This window comes from Artemia sp. Qi Xiang Cuo, chromosome 17 (assembly GCF_049724085.1).
Source record: "Artemia sp. Qi Xiang Cuo chromosome 17, ASM4972408v1, whole genome shotgun sequence".
Taxonomy (NCBI): Eukaryota; Metazoa; Arthropoda; class Branchiopoda; order Anostraca; family Artemiidae; genus Artemia; species Artemia sp. Qi Xiang Cuo.
The window spans coordinates 59,793,890-59,813,000 of record NC_142810.1 but is presented as its reverse complement, the minus strand read 5'-3'; the positions used below and the strand labels follow the sequence as shown (position 1 = coordinate 59,813,000).

Sequence of the window (19,111 nt, the reverse complement as noted above, 5' to 3'; positions counted from 1 at the left end):
ACCTGACAAATAAGAATCAAAGGAAACCGTCTGACTCCACTATGTGATAACTTATAAAGCAGAATCCTTTGAGTTAAAGAATCTAAAGCTTTGGGGACATCCAGGAATATAGCAGCAGGAATCAAGCCAGAGACAAGCGCGGTGTGGAGAAAATTTAAAAGAGTTGCACATGCAGATTCCGTTAGAAGCATAGCTTTGAAACCATATTGAAAATCAAGGAAAAAATATTTTGCCTCTAGAAAAACAAGTAGACGGGAAAGCACGGCCCTCTCAAAACAGATAAAAAATAGACAGCAAAAATATTGGTCGATAATTAGCTGGATCATTCTGTGGTCCATCTTTATATAAAACAATGACTCTAGCTTGCTTGAGAGACTTGGGGAAAATAACATTTTCAAACGATATATCTTCGTCAATGGAGGAAGAATGAACTTTAATACCTTAGTAGAAATGCAATCAGGGCCAGACGACGAAGAAGCGTTCAAGCTATTACAATCCTGGTAATTTCAACTCAGAAGCAGGATTTAATACAGTGACTTGAGACAAGGCGGAGCAAGATAAGATTTGTAATCTGATTGTAACTGTGAAGACCTGACGGGAGAAGCAGTAGTTTTTCCAATATAAGCAAAATTTTAAATAAATACTTCTTGAACAGCTCACCCTCAGCAACCACCTGATTAACTGCAAGCTTGGTGGGAGAGAAGAAGGCCGAGAAGAAGGCTTAAGGACAGATTGAATCATCTGCCACATTTTTCGGGTATCCTTCCCGTATTCCGAAAATTTGTTAGAACAGAAAAGGGAGTTGACCTTCCGGCACAAAGAGTTAAAAATATTCCTGTAGAGTTGAAACTGCTGAAGATGGCTCTGCTGACTTGTACGTTTTCCGAAGATTGTTTTTTCTTCTCCAACTCAGAAAGCCAGGGGTCATCAATGAGTTAAGAGGAATAGATCGTTTTGACTTTGAAGTAGAAAGAGATGGACTACATACATCAATAATAGACGCTTTCACTGACTCACAAAAATAATTAAACTTTGCTTTGAAATATGTTTTATCATCTAAAATATTTCAAAAGTAATCAGTTAACTGAGATCTGAGGTGGATCAGTTCACTCGGACCACACCTAAAAGAAGCAGAAGCTGTTCTACTCATCATTTTTTCTAGACCAAAACTGGAAAGTACAGGAAAATTGTCGGCAATGTCACTCACGACTACAGAACCCTGAGTCCAACTAAGAGACGCAAAAATGTTATCGAGCAAGGACGGTGAAGCTTCAGTTAAACGAGTCGGGATGCTGGCTGTTTGTAAAATCCTAGTAGTAAGAATGGTTGAAAGGAAACCCCCCTTACATAGGACATCATATCAATTAGGTTCAAACTTAAATCTCCCAGTATTAAAAGTTCACATATACGTCTCCCTATTAAATCTTAAAGTTCTTTAAGGATTGGAAAAAAGAGAGAGATCGATTTGGAGATCTATAAACAGCATTTAAAATCATATCCTTACCTTTTAACTGAGATTTGAAAACCCCTTCTTCATTCCTTGACCGATCATTTCGAACAGAGTAGAGAGGATCAACAGATATATACGAGACTACCCATTGCCATCATCCGGAGTTTTAGTCCGTCTATCTTGTAACCTGTTAAGTCCAGAAGCATTTGTTATTTGAATCCCAGAAGGTCTCACATAATCCAATACCATCAGGGGGCCCATCACGGACTATCTGTCTCAATTAATCAATCGATGAATATAGACCATGAGTGTTGAGTAAAAGCACTGCAAAATGATCACCTCGTCTAGTGACCGTCTTTGAATTAGAAGTATATACTTGCTATTCACTGAAGAAGAACAATTTACAGAACTTCTTTTATAATGAATTATAGAATTAGTAACGACACTCGAAATATTTATTTAGTTACTTTGTAATTTAAGCAAGTGCCCACTAAGGGAGTAAACATCCCCGGAGCCTGAGTTTCAAAAATTTACAATAATTAAAATAATGGAGATCAAACCCGTACTACAACACTCTCAGCCCAAAATTGCCTAATTAGCGAAAGGTGGTCACTGACTTCCCAGCTCGAAATCGTTGAAGAAGTGAAAGTGGACAGCGACTTGGCAATCTGAAGAGGAGTAGAGAATAACAATAAATCATACTTTCTCTAGACTCAAACAAGAAGATATTCATCAGAAAAAAGAAACAGATGCAATAAAAATAAAGAAAAATAAAAGAACAAGAAGAAACTCAAACAAGAAGATATTCATCAGAAAAAAGAAACAGATGCAATAAAAATAAAGAAAAATAAAAGAAGACTTCTTTAATGAAATCAAACATAGCACAAACATAATCATTAAAAAAATGTGCAAATAAAGACGTAGAGAAGAAATAAAAGAAAGATAAACCGTACGAGATAACTCAATTCAACGTTTAAATGCAGTCTGAAAGGGAGTTAATTCGATGTGTATCCCGCTCACCTGGAAGGTTTGTGAGCACCTGATCACTATCTTTGTGAAGCACCATAGCACGAAGCTTTGTGATTACCATATATTTTTAACACAGGACTTGTCTTTTGCCCCACTCAGAATATCACCACGGTGCTGTGTAAGAGATTCAGGTATGCTTGTGAACACTTTACGGGTCGTCTCAAAAGTATAGAATTTGTATAAAAACTGGGGCAACTGTATCATTTTCCAACCCTGAAATGTTCAATTTCAACCTATAAACTAGGGAAAAATAACATGTAGAGCACTTGAAAGTCCCGTTTTTTACGGTGCTATATTCAGAATGGTACCAGAAACTTCAGGTCGGCACCCGACTGTTGATAACACCGTGAAAAACAACAGTTCCAAGCTGTTTTTCTTGCTCATAATCGTTAATTTTTACCTCAAGCTTTGTTCTCTAAATTTTCAATCAGGACTTTAAGATTGCATTATATAACCAATAATTGCTCTAGCTTGGGTTTAAATTCAAGAGACACTGACGAGTATATTTCGCTCACAAAAGTCTCAACAAAATGTCTGACTAGTTGGACCTTGGCAATTGTCCAAATCTTTAGCAACGAGTTCATTATTCTGAACTAGTTTCGAAATTTTTGAACTAATTCTAACTCTTGTTTTTGTAAAAAAAACGAGTTATGAGTTACCTATAGCTAATGTTGAAGTCCTCCTACAATAGCTACAAAAAGCTAAAACCATCATAGCCGAGTGGTTAGCGCGCTAGACTCGAGACTCTTTGTCCGAGAGGACTGGGGTTCAAGTCCTGTCGACGCTGGTTATTTGGTTCAAACGGAGGTCAGTAGTACGACTGATAAGCTCAGCCAAAGTCAATCCACATTTAAATTGGTACCAGGAGGCATCTGGGGAAGGCAAACAAGAAGGGTGTGCAAAAGCATAGGATGGCTGCACCCCCCCCCCCCTCGCATTGCCTTTCCTAGCTGAAGAGCTATGAAACGGATATCACCATCGCCAGTAAGGATTGTAAAAATCCAAGTCTGTGTTCTTTAATTTACCTTTACAGTTGCGAATTTGGAGTATTAGAAGCTAACGTGCGGTGAAGCTCTATTTTCGTAAAAATCCAATGGGCGCACTTGTCCCATGCACAGAAATTATAGGGGTGCAAAATTTCAAATAAACCATCTAACGGTTATAATCATTTTGTAATTTTGTAAATTCTGTTTTATTAAAATAAAATAGAGGGCGCAGTTAGTAAATGAAAATAATCATTAAATTATTAACTATTATTAAATTATTAATCATTAAATTGAAAGTAATTTTGTTAATAAATGAAAATTTGGTTTAAGTTTTGCGTGAAAATTTTTGTGGGAGACAGGGGGGGGGGGGGCTAATCAAAATTTAGCTCCCGGGTGTAAGAGGGGCTAGACCCCTCACTGGCTCCTTTAACTTCACAAAGATACAGAGTCGTTTTGTAGAGCCTCCAGTCATCTTTTAGGAAAGCAGATGCGTAGATAACAAACGGCTGGAGAGGAGAAACGATTTCGCTCGTTTGGGTGGCATACTTGACTCGGCTGTATGCCCTTCATGGCATATATTTTGACCTTAGCCCTCGTCTCTTGCCCTTTGATAACCACTGGAGAAGCATGCTGCACAATCAGGATACTGGCATCAGAATTTAATGCCGTAGATAGCGGCACCTTCGTTGTCTGATCGCCTCAGACATGCCTGCCTGGTTTATGCATTGACAGATTTCCATGTTGGTTATTTTGTTCGTCCAGTTAAAAATTAGTATTTTTTAAGACAGCCGTTTTACTATGCAGTGAAATGTTCCTCTTGCTAAAGATTATGTTTCAGGTACCGAGTTGTGTTACGACCGACAGAACGTTACTACAGTGTTAGTTTTAGCTCTAATGAACTGTCCTTCAAATAGAATCTATAGAGGAGGAAGGGTTGGGTGGAGTAGGGCAGATGGGGGAATTAAGTGTTGATTAGTGATGGAGATTCGATTTGCTATATTGTTTTTATTCATGTGTTCTTGTCTAGTAAAAAAAAAATATCCCGTTTAGGCAGAATGTTGTAGTAGCTGCCACTTTTCTTGATTTTCAAGCCAATATATTTCCCTTGCTGTTCAAGCCAAGGGACTGAAAGTTTCCTATACAGGGGTTTCGGACAAGGCGGTTCTCATGGTGTTCTTTTGAATTTGATCTGACTCCTTTTTTAGGAACTATGGGTTTTTATATTTCTTAACATTGGACGTGATCGTCTCTTACTAGGTTGCTAGCTACCGCTGCAACCCGGATCAAACCAAGGGACTGAAAGTTTCCTATACAGGGGTTTTGGACAAGGCGGTTCTAATTGTGTATTTTTGAATTTGATCTGACTCCTTTTTTAGGAACTATGGGTTTTTATATTTCTTAACATTGCACGTGATCGTCTCTTACTAGGTTGCTAGCTACCACTTCAACCCGGATATAGCTCGCTGTTTAATGCAATACTTGTCGAAAGATGAACGTGTATAGACATTGCATTCACTTATTAGATCACATATGGTTATCTTTTAATGTATTATTACAAAAAGGAAAAAACCTACGGCTTTTTCTTCTTTGGAGTAGTAAGAGATTAACTTCAAAGAATCAGCCAGCTAGCTAAGTCCAATACAAGCAATTGTTTGTTCTTCTAATGATCATCTTTTAATTTGGCGTTTCTTACTAGGTTGCTAGCTACCACTTAAACCCGGATTATGTAATAGGTTGCTAGCTACCGCTGCAACCTAGATATTCTTATTTCTGCTACTATGGGCTAAGGTTCGTTTTTTCATGTAAAACTAGCAAAAAATGTTTTAAGCCTGATGAAGATTTAACTATTGTGTCAAAAGTAAGGCTGCAAGTCGACGATTTTGTTTTGGCCTTATTATAATTGGTATGGTGAAATAATGATATGCATATGGCTCTTAAATCATACTTATTTATGGTTCCATATGGTCTAGTGGCTAGGATAGTTAACTTTCACTTAACAGGCTCGGGTTCGATTCCCGGTGTTTTAAAATTTTTAACTCTATAATCTTCGAACATTTGAACCTTTTATAATCTATAATGATGTATAATATAAATACTGTAATCTTAACTATAGTGAAGTTGCGTATGCAAGTTAGTATAGGGAAGAGTTCGATCTTTATTATAGGTGGAAAAATTTATTCTCTTTAAGAAATAATTTATTTTAGTTACTATAGATTTTTAACCCAATAAATTTCCTTTAAAATCAGCCATTGAACAACACTCTACGATGTTCCAGTGCCAAGCTATCTCTGGATACAAAAAAGAAAAAAAAATATCCCGTTTAGGCAGAATGTTGTAGTAGCTTCCACTTTTCTTGATTTTCAAGCCAATATATGTCCCTTGCTGTTCAAGCCAAGGGACTGAAAGTTTCCTATACAGGGGCTTCGGACAAGGCGGTTCTAATGGTGTACTTTTGAATTTGATCTGACTCCTTTCTTAGGAGCTATGGGTTTTCATATTTCTTAACATTGGACGTGATCGTCTCTTACTAGGTTGCTAGCTACCGCTGCAACCCGGATCTTTATTGTAAATATAGGCGAGAAATCGTTCTTTACTGCAATGCTAGCTACTGCTGCAACCCGGATACTGTGAATCAGTTACCACTTGGGTTTTCTTTTATGCTATATCATTACAAACAGGAAAAATCCTACGGCTTTTTCTTCTTTGAAATAGTAAGAGACGAACCTCAAGTAACTACCCCTGGAACCACAATTTATCAGTTACTATGGATGAGAGATCGTTCTTTACTGTAAATCAAGTCATCCTAAAAGACATTTTTATCATATTTTCGACCATGCTGAACAAAATGGCTATCTCAAAATTTTGATCGGGTGACTTTGGGAAAAAAATGAGCGTGGGAGGGGGCCTAGTTGCCCTTCATTTTTTTGGTCACTTAAAAAGGGCACTAGAAATTTTAATTTCCGTTCCAATGAGCCCTTCCACGATATTCTAGGACCACTGGGTCGATACGATCACCCCGGGGGAAAAAAAACAAAACAAACAAACAAACAAATAAACACGCATCCGTGATCTTTCTTCTGGCAAAAAATTCAAAATTCCACATTTTTGCATATAGGAGCTTGAAACCTCTACGGTAGGGTTCTCTGATACGCTGAATATGATGAGGCGATTTTCATTAAGGCTCTATGACTTTTAGGGGGTCTTTTCCCCCCTTTTTGAAAAACAGCCAAATTTTCTCAGGCGTATAACCTGTGATGGGTAGCACTAAACTTGATGAAAGTTATATATTTGAAATCAGCATTGAAATCTGATTCTTTTGATATATCTATTGGTTTAAACCAATAGATACCGGTTTAAAACCATTTGATATAAACCCGTTTTCTAGAGTTTCGGTTACCATTGAGCCGGGTCGCTCCTTACTTACAGTTCGTTACCACGAACTGTTTGATCTCACTAGGTTGCTAGCTACCGCTGCAACCCGGATTGACAGATCAGATTATGTGAAAACCTGATTACGAACAGGAAAAAGCCTACGGCTTTTTCTTCTCTGGAGTAGTAAGAGACGACTCTCAAAGAATCAGGCAGCTACCTAAGTCCAATGTATGCAATGGTTTGTTATTCCAACGATTGTCTTTTAATGTAACTACCATTGCAACCCAGAATATATTAAATATTTGAGTTAGTATTAGCGAGAGTTCGTTCTTTATTATAAATTGGCTTTCAATTAATTGGTTTGGGTTCAAATCCCGGTACGGGAATTATTTATAAACGAAATTAGATGAAATTAATTAGCTAATTTGACAAGACATAGTAGGTAACTAAGGGCAAGAGTTCGTTCTTTACTATAAAAACAGGAAAAAGCCTATGGCTTTTTCTTGATTGGAATAGTAAGAGACGACCTGGCTACAAACTATGATTATGGCATCATTTATCAATCTTTAACATGAAATGTTCTTTGCTGTAATGGTTTGTTCTTTACTAGGTATCAGCCGTCTCTACAGCCATGATACTGATGGAAATTACATAATCCCTATTTATGTTTCATTTTTAATGGGCTAGGTGTCGTTCTTTATTGTAAAAAAATTTAGTATAGGCAAAAGATCGTTCTTTATTATAAATGCGCTGCAACCCGGATCCAGCTGCAATCTGGATAGCTTTCAGCTACACCTTGAACCACCATATATCAGTTACTATGGGCAAGAGATCGTTCTTTACTGTAATTTAAAATTTAAAAAAGAAACTTGTTTATTTACATTCTAGCTAAAATAATGAAGATAATATGAATGAACCACAGTGTTCAGTTTCTTTGGACTTGCGTTCGCTTTTTAACTATATAAATACAAACAGGAAAAAGCCTACGGCTTTTTCTTCTTTTAAATAGTAAGAGACGAAACTCAAACAATCAAGTAGCTAACTAAGTCCAATGTATGGAATGGTTTGTTATTACAGTGATCGTCTTTTAATGTAAAAATATAAATACTGTAATCTTAACTATAGTGAAGTTGCGTATGCAAGTTAGTATAGGGAAGAGTTCGATCTTTATTATAATGACAAATACCATTTATGATGAGCTATATCGGTCCTTTATGTAAGTTGCTAGCTGCTACCCGAATAATAAACTGATTACAAACAGGAAAAAGCCTACGGCTTTTTCTTCTTTGAAATAGTAAGAGACGAACCTCAAACAATCAAGTAGCTAACTAACTAAGAAAGAAAGAAAAAAAGTATCCTGTTTAGGCAGAATGTTGTAGTAGCTGCCACTTTTCTTGATTTTCAAGCCAATATATGTCCCTTGCTGTTCAAGCCAAGGGACAGAAAGTTTACTCAAAGGGGTTTCGGATAAGGCGGTTCTAATGGTGTACTATTGTTTTGATCTGACTCCTTTTTTAGGAGCTATGGGTTTTTATATTTCTTAACATTGGACGTGATCGTCTCTTACTAGGTTGCTAGCTACCGCTGCAACCCAGATAAGAAACAAAATTAAAATTTTTTAATGTAATAAAAATAATTTATTTTAATTACAAGAAGTTTTTAACCCCCTTAATTTTCTTTAAAATGAGCCATTGAACAACTCTCTACTGTGTTCCAGTGCCAAGCTATCTGATGAATGACTAACCTATACTATAATTAAGTGGCGTATAAACTTTAGTATAGGCAAGAGGTTGTTCTTTATTTTAAATGAAAATTACGTAATCCCTATTTATGTTTCAGTTAACATGGGCTAGGTGTCGTTCTTTATTGTAATAACATGAAATTATAATTTATTTTAGTTACTAGGGGTTGAAAGTCCGTTATTTACTGTAAAATTTATTTTAGTTACTAATGATTTTTAACCGAATTAATTTAATTTAAAATGAGCTATTGAAAAACTCTCTACGTGTTCCAGTGCCAAGCTATCTGTGGAAAAGAAAGAAAAATAATTAAACTGGAAAACTTTTTGTTTGGCTGTCTCAATTTTTGCATGTCTATAATCTTCATCATTGTGATAACACATCTTGCTGTTTTCTTTTGCTCTCTCAATTATTACTTCGCGATACGCCTGGTCGGTTGAATACCTTTGTTTTGCTCTCTCAATTATTACTTTTCGATACACCTGGTCGGTTGAATACCTTTGTTTTTTTCTTTTCAAGTTACTATCTCTGTTGTTTGTGTAGTACTCTTTCTTCAACTTGCGTATAGCCTGCTTTGATCTAACCATTATTCTAATCAAGAATGAGAGAATTTTCAGTTTTGACTTTCCTTATATACTAATTATGACGTCACTCTATTCACGTCATAGCTCTAATATAAAACTATGATGACGTTCATTATTTATCTAGTAGGGTTTCAGACAAGGTATTTCTAATGATGTACTTTTGTTTTGATCTGACTCTATTTTTAGGAGTTTTGGGTTTTTATATTTCTTAGCATTGGACTGATCGTCTATTACTAGGTTGCTAGCTACTGCTGCAACCCAAATTCACATATATATTTATTTATGAGAGGCAGCCTGGCTGAGTGGTCCAAGGCACTGGTGTTAGCCACCAGTCTCTTCAGAGGCGTGGGTTCAATTCTTACCGCTGGTATACGATTATGTTTGAAAGACTGCAGTGTGAAAAGACATCAAAATGCAGTTTTTGGAGTGGTCCAAGGCACTCGTGTTACCCACCAGTCTCTTCTGAGGCGTGGGTTCAAATCTTACCGCTGGTATACGATTATGTTTGAAAGACTGCAGTGTGAAAAGACATCAAAAATGCAGTTTTTGGTGGAAAAATTTATTCTCTTTTAGAAATAATTAATTTTAGTTACTATAGATTTTTAACCCAATTAATTTTCTTTAAAATGAGCTATTGAACAACCCTCTACGATTTTCCAGTGCCAAGCTATCTCTGGATACAAAAAAAGAAAAAAAGAAAAAAAGAAAAAAATATCCCGTTTGTGGAGAATAACGTGGTTCAAGTCAATTTTCTTGATTTTCAAGACAATATATTTCCCTTGCTGTTCAAGCCAAGGGACAGAAAGTTTCCTATACAGGGGTTTCAGACAAGGCGGTTCTAATGGTGTACTTTTTGTTTTGATCTGACTCCTTTGTTAGGAACTATGGGCTTTTATATTTCTTAACATTGGACGTGATCGTCTCTTACTAGGTTGCTAGCTACCGCTGCAACCCGGATGCAGTGTGAAAAGACATCGAAAATGCAGTTTTTGGTGGAAAAATTTATTCTCTTTTAGAAACAATTTATTTTAGTTACAAAAGGTTTTTAACCCAATTATCTTCCTTTAAAATGAGCTATTGAACAACTATCTACAATGTTCCAGTGCCAAGCTATCTCTGGAAACAAAGAAAAGAGAAAAAAATATCCCGTTTAGGCAGAATGTTGTAGTAGCTGCCACTTTTTTTGATTTTTTAGTACTGATTTTTTAACTTGCATGTAGCATGCTTTGATCTAACCATTATGTATTCATGAATGAGACCATTTACAGTTTTGACGTTTCTTATATAGTAATTATGACGTCACTGCATCAAAAATACAGTTTTTATTGGAAAAATTTATTCTCTTTTAAAAATAATTTATTTTAGTTACTATAGATTTTTAACCCAACTAATTTCCTTTAGGATGAGCTATTGAACAACCCTCTACGATGTTCCAGTTCCAAGCTATCTCTGGATACAAAGAAAAGAGAAAAAAATATCCCGTTTGGGGAGAATAACGTGGTTAAAGTCAATTTTCTTGATTTTCAAGCCAATATATTTCCCTTGCTGTTCAAGCCAAGGGACATAAAGTTTCCTATAAAGGGGTTTCGGACAAGGCGGTTCTAATGGTGTACTTTTTGTTTTGATCTGACTCCTTTTTTAGGAGCTATGGGTTTTTATATTTCTTAACATTGGACGTGATCGTCTCTTACTAGGTTGCTAGCTACCGCTGCAACCCGGATATAGGCTATAGACAATTATAGTATATAGGTATATAGTATATAGGTATATAGTATATAGGTATATATAGTATATAGGTATATAGTATATAGGTATATAGTATATAGGTATATATAGTATATAGGTATATAGTATATAGGTATATAGTAGTATATAGGTATATATAGGTATATAGTATATATAGTATATTTCTTCTATATTGTTTTTATTCATGTGTTTTTGTCTAGTATATTGGTTATAGGCTATAGGTTATAGGCTATATATAGGTTATAGGTTGTAGGCTATAGGTTATATATAGGTTATAGGTTATATATAGGTTATAGGTTATAGGCTATTTAGTTTTCTTTATTTACAGTCGTTCTAATTAATAAATTGAATTAATATGCCAGAAGTTACTTGGACTTTCGCATGATCATAAACCCTCGTTGGTTTTTCTCCAGCGCTAAAGTTTTTTTTTTATTCATTTATTTGTAAAAAATAAAAATTAAAATTTGAAACAGCTGAAAAAAGATACAAAAAATAATATTTTTTTGAATATCGTTGAGGGCAAATTTAGTTTTTTCGGCACTTGGGCATTATATGGGCAGTTACAAGGAATCCAGTCATGAAAAACTCGGTTTTGACTGGTTAATTTAAGACACCGCTATACAGTAACGGAATGCATAGCGTGGTTTTCATTGCATATACGATCTTAAATAATTTCTGAGACCACACTGGCTAATCATGATAAACAAAAAATCGCGAAGAAGTCTTCGCGATTTTTTGTTTATCATGATTAGCCAGTGTGGTCTCAGAAATTATTTACGACTAGCTTACGGGGAGCTTTTGACCAAGTCTGTTCTTAATTATTTTGATTTGTCTAAAAAACACGCCAAACTTATTATTTTTTTTTCACTGGCTGTTAATTGTCCTCGTTTCCTTTCTTCGCGATTTTTTGTTTATATACGATCTGTTTTTTCGGGGGGGTTTAGGGGGGGGGGAGGGTTCCTAGGTTAGGTAGGTTACGTATTTAATATATGCAATGCTTTTTGACAAAACTATTCGTCGTACATAAAAGTCTCAAGAATAAATGAATTATGCTATAGGTTAATCTTCTGCAGTGGGAATTTTTATAAAAGAACTATCCGTATTAAGAAACTAGCAGATCGACCTATACTTCATATAGTTGAACATGGTTAATACGTTGCTGTATCAGAAAAATGCTTGATAATATAGTTGTAACGGTGCTACCAGCTAAGTGAAGTGATAATTCATTGTGTCTGGACAGAAACACCATCATTTACCTGGCCGACGAAAAACAGGTGCTAGTGGAAAACTGGGCTTTCTCATTCTTGCTTGATATAGCTGAACATAGTTAATATAGTTGCTATAGCTGAAAAATGCTTGACATAGTTCAGTCCCCTGAACAACAACATAGAAGCAAGTGACTAGCAAATAATAAAACGAATTGAGAATGGACTTAACTGTTCTGTTAAAGAATCTTCTTATTTGAACCCCATCCCCCGGCCGTATCCAGGGGAGTATCGGGTTTTAGCCCCCCCCCCGGTAATTTGTGTCCTACTCGTAAAAAAAAGTAGCCAAAATACACATAAGACATTTTTGATGGTTTTCTTTTATGTTTACTGACCTCCTGAACAAAAATCTACTTTGGTCTTATATTTAATTTAGTGATTTCATAAGACCGAGTTCCAATTTTTGGCAATAGATTCACTATTTCAAATATTGCCATTATTTGAATCTACTCTTCTATTTCTCCATTAACTTTTTTCTTCATTCTTCATTCACTTCTATTGCTTATCTACATTCACCTTTTTCTTCCTACTGGTCATGGACTCGTTTTTATTTTCAAGATTTTCTTTTTTGTTTCGCACGCTATACGCTTGAATATTATTTATTTATAATATGGAACTCTATAAAATATAAGAAGATAACGATGATTTTTTTTTGTATATTGCACGATTCTGAATTTTCGTCACATATGGCTCTGAAACATGGACGCTACGAAAAGCGGATGAAGATTTGCTAGATGTTTTCCAGAGAAATTGCTTAGGGATTATTCTGGGTATCCGGTTGACTGGTTGCAAGTCAAGCAGTAAGCAGTGCGAATCATGTCGCCCAATATAACTCTCTAGGGCCGTAACAGAAGGGCGACTGAGGAGGAAGGTGCCCGTTGTGCAGGTAAAAGGGAGCATGCTGCCGACGTCTGTTCTTTCTAGCCCACTGCCTAGGGTTAAATGGAAAGCAGGTCGTCCCCGTCCGGGGTGGGAGGACGTCATAAAGAAAGATTCAAAGGAAATGGGAACTATATATATATATATATATATATATATATATATATATATATATATATATATATATATATATATATATATATATATATATATATTGTTGATTCCAAATATGTAAAATTTAGCATGTTTAATGTTTACCCATCAAAAGATATGAACCTGAAAAAATTTGCCTTATTTTTGAAAATCTGGGGAAATGCCCCAAAAAGTCAAGCGACCTTAATGAAAATGAGACCATCAAATTTAGCATAGCAGAAAATACTGCTGTAGAGGTTTCAAGCTCCTATCTACAAAAATGAGGAATTTTATAGTTTTTGGTAGAATAAAGATCATAGATGCGTGTTTTTTTCCCAAGTGTAATTGTATCGAAATAACGTCCAAGAAGATCGAAAGAAAGCTTTTTCGAACGTAAATTAAAGTTCCAAAGCAACCAAACAGATTGGAGCGGCAACTAGTCCCCCTCCCATGCCCATTTCCCCCCAAAAACATCCATTAAAAATTTTAAGATAGCTATTTGATTCGGTAGAGTAGAAAGGTCTAATAACTTTGCCTTTGGTTATGACATTACCCTCCATAGTCCCTGGGGAAAGTGCTGTAGGCTCTGCAGTTTGTCCATGTTGTTCACATATAGTATTTTTTATTGGGAAATGTACGGAATTATTATTTTTTGGCGGAGAGGGGGCTATTTTGTGTGGTGGTGGGAGGTTTTCCACGGGGAAAATTTGCGGGGGGAATTTTCTAGAGGAAATGTCACCCGGCCGGGGGGGGGGGCCGGTTAAACGGTGAGGAACAGTCTGAAATTAAATAAAAAAAAAACAACAAAGTAGGAGCAACATCAAAACTTAAAACGAAAAAAGTTATTCTGTATATGACGGGGACTGCCCCTCTCTTAACCCACGCTCTTTGCGCTGAAATTTGACTTTTTGTCCTGATTCTGTAAGAAAGACTACTCAAACAAAGGACCGTTGATTTTGAATGGGAAGTATTTTAAAGAGCTTTAATGAATAGGTAAATTGCAATTCAAAAGATGATTAACTGCTTTGTTTTACCAGAAGTAATTCAACCAAGGCTAATTTCAACTTTTGAACAAAGCTAGCATTAAGGCTGTCTTATTACGCAAATATTTATATACGTCATATACGGTGTCTTATTACGTCATATAACATAAAGGCTGTCTTATTACGCAAATATTCATAAACGTCATGGGTGTCTTATTACGTCATATAACATTAAGGCTGTCTTATTATGCAAATATTTATATACGTCATTTAGGGTGTCTTGTTACATCGTATAACATTAAGGCTGTCTTATTTCGCAAATAATCATATATGTCATATAGGGTGTCTTATTACGTCGTATAACATTAAGGATGTCTTATTACGCAATTATTTATATACGTTATATACAATTCAAAAGAAAAAGCCTTCGGCTTTTCTAAACTGGATATGGTAAAGAACGAACCCAAGGGAATTAGGCACCTTTATAATCTTATCAAGTTGCTTTTTATAGTGTGTTACAGGTAATTACTTGGTGAAAAAAACCTATTCTTTTTAAATAAAAAAAATTGCTAGAATAAAACAAAAATGATAAAATAAAATAATTTTAGTTTATATTTATTTTATTTAGCATTTTATTAAAGTTGGTCTAAATTTTGGTATTCTGTTTCTTTTAATGCGCTTTTATTTTCAGACTGTAGACATGTCGCTTGCCCCAGTATCGACCGATCATCAGTACCATTTCGACGCTGCCTCTGATCCAAATAATGCTGGTTTTAATTTTTAGATTTTGACCCCGCCCTTTTTTGATTTTATTCTAATTGCAATTGATTTTATCTGTAACTCCTTTTTCCAATAAAAGAATCTAATTTCGTCTTTATATAATTGCTTTTATTATTTTTAATTTTATTTCTTCCCAGTACCAATTTCCCTATGACATTTATAGCGAATTATGATAAGATTGTTATTTTTTACCCAAAATCATGAAGTTAGGTTTAGAGCAAAGGTTCTATATTTGAAGAAAAATTTGGGAACCAAGGGGTTTTACCCCTTGCTTTCGTGTCTTCTTTCATTTTAAATATGTCCTTTGGATGCTTTCCCCCCTAATTTATATTGCCCCCTGTTCCTACTTATTCGAAATAATGATTTTTAACCCGGTTATCTTTTTATACCCTTTTTTCCTCTCCATATGTTGCTTATTCTTACCTCAATGTCTTTCACGTCTTGTAATTGAATTTCTTTCTTCATTTGAAACGGAATGTAATAAACTCTTATATACCTTCTTATAATAACCTCTTATGTAATAACCTCTAAAATAACCTCTTATTTTTGACCCTATGCGATCTCTCCCTGCACTTGAATGCCCGAATATAAACTGCAAGCTTTGTTTTGGTTCATATTTCTGAGCTCCCATTCGTGGCAACTGCGAACTAAACCCGGCTGAGTTTTTTACCTCCTCAGCCTCTGCTATGCCCTCATCTTGTTCAACTTCTGCATCCTCTTTCCTGTACTTTTTCACATTTCTCTGTCTTTTTCTCTTGCAAAACTATCATTTTTTCAGGTACCTCCCCAAACATCCTTTTTTGGTTACCTTAATCTGTTCCTCTCTTGGCCTCTTCTTTTTGCTCTCTCTCCTTTTTCTTATTTATCTATACTTCCTATGCCTCTATGCTCCTTTTCCGCCTCTCCGAATGTTGTAGTTATTAAAGTGTATTTTAAAGAAGGGCTATTTCGTTATTGATGATGATTTTTTTTTTTTTTTGACCAATTTTAATTTAATTTTTTTTTTTTGACCAATTTTTATTTTATTTTATTTTTGACCTATTTTAATTTTATTTTTTTTTATTTGACCAATTTTTATTTATTTTATTTTTGACCAATTTTAATTTTATTTTATTTTTGACCTATTTTAATTTTATTATTTTTTTTTACCAATTTTTATTTTATTTTTGACCTATTTTAATTTTATTTTATTTTATTTTTGACCTATTTTAACCTGGTCCTTCAAATAAATAAATTGTAATCCTACTTTCTAGTTCTTCATTTAGTGTAGTGGCTACTAGCTCGCGAAAAATCGTCCTATGAAAAATCAGAAGCGCATTAAAAGCTTTTATGTTTTTACAACTGCAACTGGGCCTGAAATTATAATATATTTTTACTGACATTTGCTGCACCCAACTTCATAGTTTGGGCTGCGTCCCGAAAAAATTTTAATATTTTCGTAACAAATTTGTAAGAGAAGATAGAATTTACAGTCTTATTTGAGCTTAATTTGATTTCAATATACCTTATTAAGCGAAGACAAATTAACACAAACTACACCCCTTCCTGGCTCCATCGCACTATGTGGGAAGTGTGCACTTTTTTTTTCACCTCAGAAGGTGTTTTCCAAAAACCCTCAGACAGTTCATGGCCACCTGTAGAACTAGAAAAAATGCGTGTTTTTAGATTATTGCGGCGTTAGTATAGGTTGCAGTGTCAGACACAACCTAGTAAAGAATGACCTCTAACCCATAGTAACGGAAATTTAGAACATGATTTGAAAAAAAACGGCCAAGTGAGAAAGAATATCTATTTGAAGTTGATACAGGAATAGTAACTGCTATTTCAGCTGATCTTATTGGTAAGAGTTTGATGCAAAATCAAATAGACTGAAATCCCTAAAAATTCGCCAGGAATCGAAATTAAAACTACACATTGGTTCATCATAGCTGAAAACTCTGTATATGAGAATTACAGTACCCCATCTCTAGCAACAAGAAAAATCATTGTTTTGGATGAGAAGTAGTAATGTGTCTTCATGTTTTCGTCATTTTTCCGTCGCCGCTAGTGGGGCACTTAATCACAGGGGCGTTTTATTATTTATAATAATAATAAAACTTTTTTAATAATAAAACCTTACTATTAATAATAAGGAATACTATTTAAATATAAATAAATAACAAGTAATTTTTAAGCCGACTGAAACAACCGAATAGTTAAAATTACTGAAGCACATATCCATGCCAAACCTCCAAACGCACAACCCCTTTTCAGAATATTTTTTTTCATAACATTTGCAAAACATTTGTTTGTCTGGTCAATTAATGTTGTCAATGAATACCATATCGTGCCCAATACGTGTATTGGGCACAGCAACAGGTTTGTTGCTTTTCCTGTTGCGGCAGCAACAGGCTGCCGCAACAGGTTTGTTCATTTTCTTAATTTAAAACTGGACATGGTGCATTAAGAGTGAACCAAAGCTGGAAATAAAAACCAATAACCAATTTTGGATAATAAAAGCCAAAGCTGGAAAACGATAGTTAAAGATTAGCGGCTGTTGAAAATTTTTCATTGTCTGTTGGTTTCAAATATGTAAGGTTGTTTAACCATAAATTTACCCTTGACAAGTTATCAGAAACGGAACATTTTTCATAATTTTAGAAAAAGGAGGGACCCCCCGCCTAAAAAAGTTACATTTTGACAAAAAGTTACTTTTTGGAATTTAGCATGTTTCTGAAGCCCAAAAGATAGGTTTTATCCACAAAATACGGCAACTCAAAGCGCATGGGTCACTCATAAAAGGGGGAAGGGGCGCTAGTGCCGAAAAAAAACTATAAACGCCATCAAGTGGTTTGTGACCCTGTACATTTTTTCCAGTGTAATAATAAGAATACTTCGTTTAATTATTGTAATCGGTAAAATTGAGGTAGTTGTAGGTGTGTGATCTCAGTTTCTGGAAAAAACGATATCAAAGCTTCAGAAAATGCCAAGTTTCACCAAACGGTAGTTGGTGAATTTTTTTTTGTCGACGCTAGGGCCAGTTTCCACTCTTATAAGCTACTCATACTCTAAGGGATAGGCTTTATCCGCAAAATACGCTATTTCATAATTTCCATCAGAAGGACGGTCAGGATTTTTTATTTATTGTTCATACTAAATCACCGATCGTAGAATATCGGAAAAGGGCTCAATGGAACGGACACTGAAAGCAAAATTCGAGAGAGACATGAAAATCCTGTCTTATTGCGGAAAGCAAGCACTCGTAAATTGGCCCTTATTACCGTTGTTACCGCTGCATAATAGTTAAGTTTAGGCGTATAGACGAAGAATAAGGGAAGCCGAGAAGCCCCAATTCATGAAGATGTATTTTGTAAATAGATTAAATGGTAAATAAATGTATTTGTAAGTTTAAATTTACGGGTAAAGTCCAGTTTTTGAAATCCAAGAGGGAGAATTTTTTTTTTTCCGTTCAATGAAGATACCGAAAAAGGGCATTTTTAAAAATTAAAATCCGAAAGAGGTATTTTTGAAAATTCAGGGGAAAGGTGCGATATCTTTCTACCAATTGGCACAGGTTTGGTCGCCCATTCGTCTTATTAATATCCTAAATGTGAAATAAGCAGAAAATTAGCTGATGAAAGCGAAAAGTGACATTAGACCTTAGAACAAACCGAACATAAGTTATCTCTTATATGAGGCGGATTGCTATCCTTTTGATTCCTCATTATTCACGCTAGACTTTGATTCCAAGTTCTTCAAGAAAAAATTATTTGACCGAAAAGTAATGAGTTAAAAAATCGTTTTTATACCATCCTTCAAGATATAGAAAAAAAAATTGTTGAAAACAGCATAGGAAATAATACAGAAAACAACGAAAAAGTTTGTGGCAATTTGAAAGTGAAGGGAAACATATTTTGCGAAGAGAAACAATACTCAAAGGATTAAATAAAAGTTCAAATAGGGATAAATCCTTTATATAGACAGTGATAATTCACAAAAAACGGATATTTGGTCACTGTATGTGTGACCGAAATGTCCAGTATTTTTTTTTGTGAATTATCATCGTTAATTAAAAGAATTTGTTCCTTATCGCCACGCAAAGGCAGTTTGGTCATCAAAATTGTCTCCGTAAAAGGATTAAAAAATAATAAGGCCCCAGGTATTGATGATAGTGTGGTAAACGAATT

The 19,111-nt window shown here is 35.0% G+C and overlaps 1 protein-coding gene across 2 annotated transcripts in view; it reads left to right on the top strand.

Annotated features, from left to right (window-relative positions):
- The window catches only part of Kap-alpha3 (karyopherin alpha3), a 98,346-nt gene extending 83,299 nt beyond the window's left edge, over window positions 1-15,047 (top strand). For both annotated transcript variants that reach the window (XM_089103484.1, XM_089103483.1), the window contains exon 11: window positions 14,857-15,047. In XM_089103484.1, the coding sequence (XP_088959610.1) occupies window positions 14,857-14,949 (93 nt within the window). In that variant the 3' untranslated portion in view covers window positions 14,950-15,047. The remainder of the gene's footprint in view (window positions 1-14,856) is intronic.
- The last annotated feature ends 4,064 nt before the right edge of the window (window positions 15,048-19,111 follow it).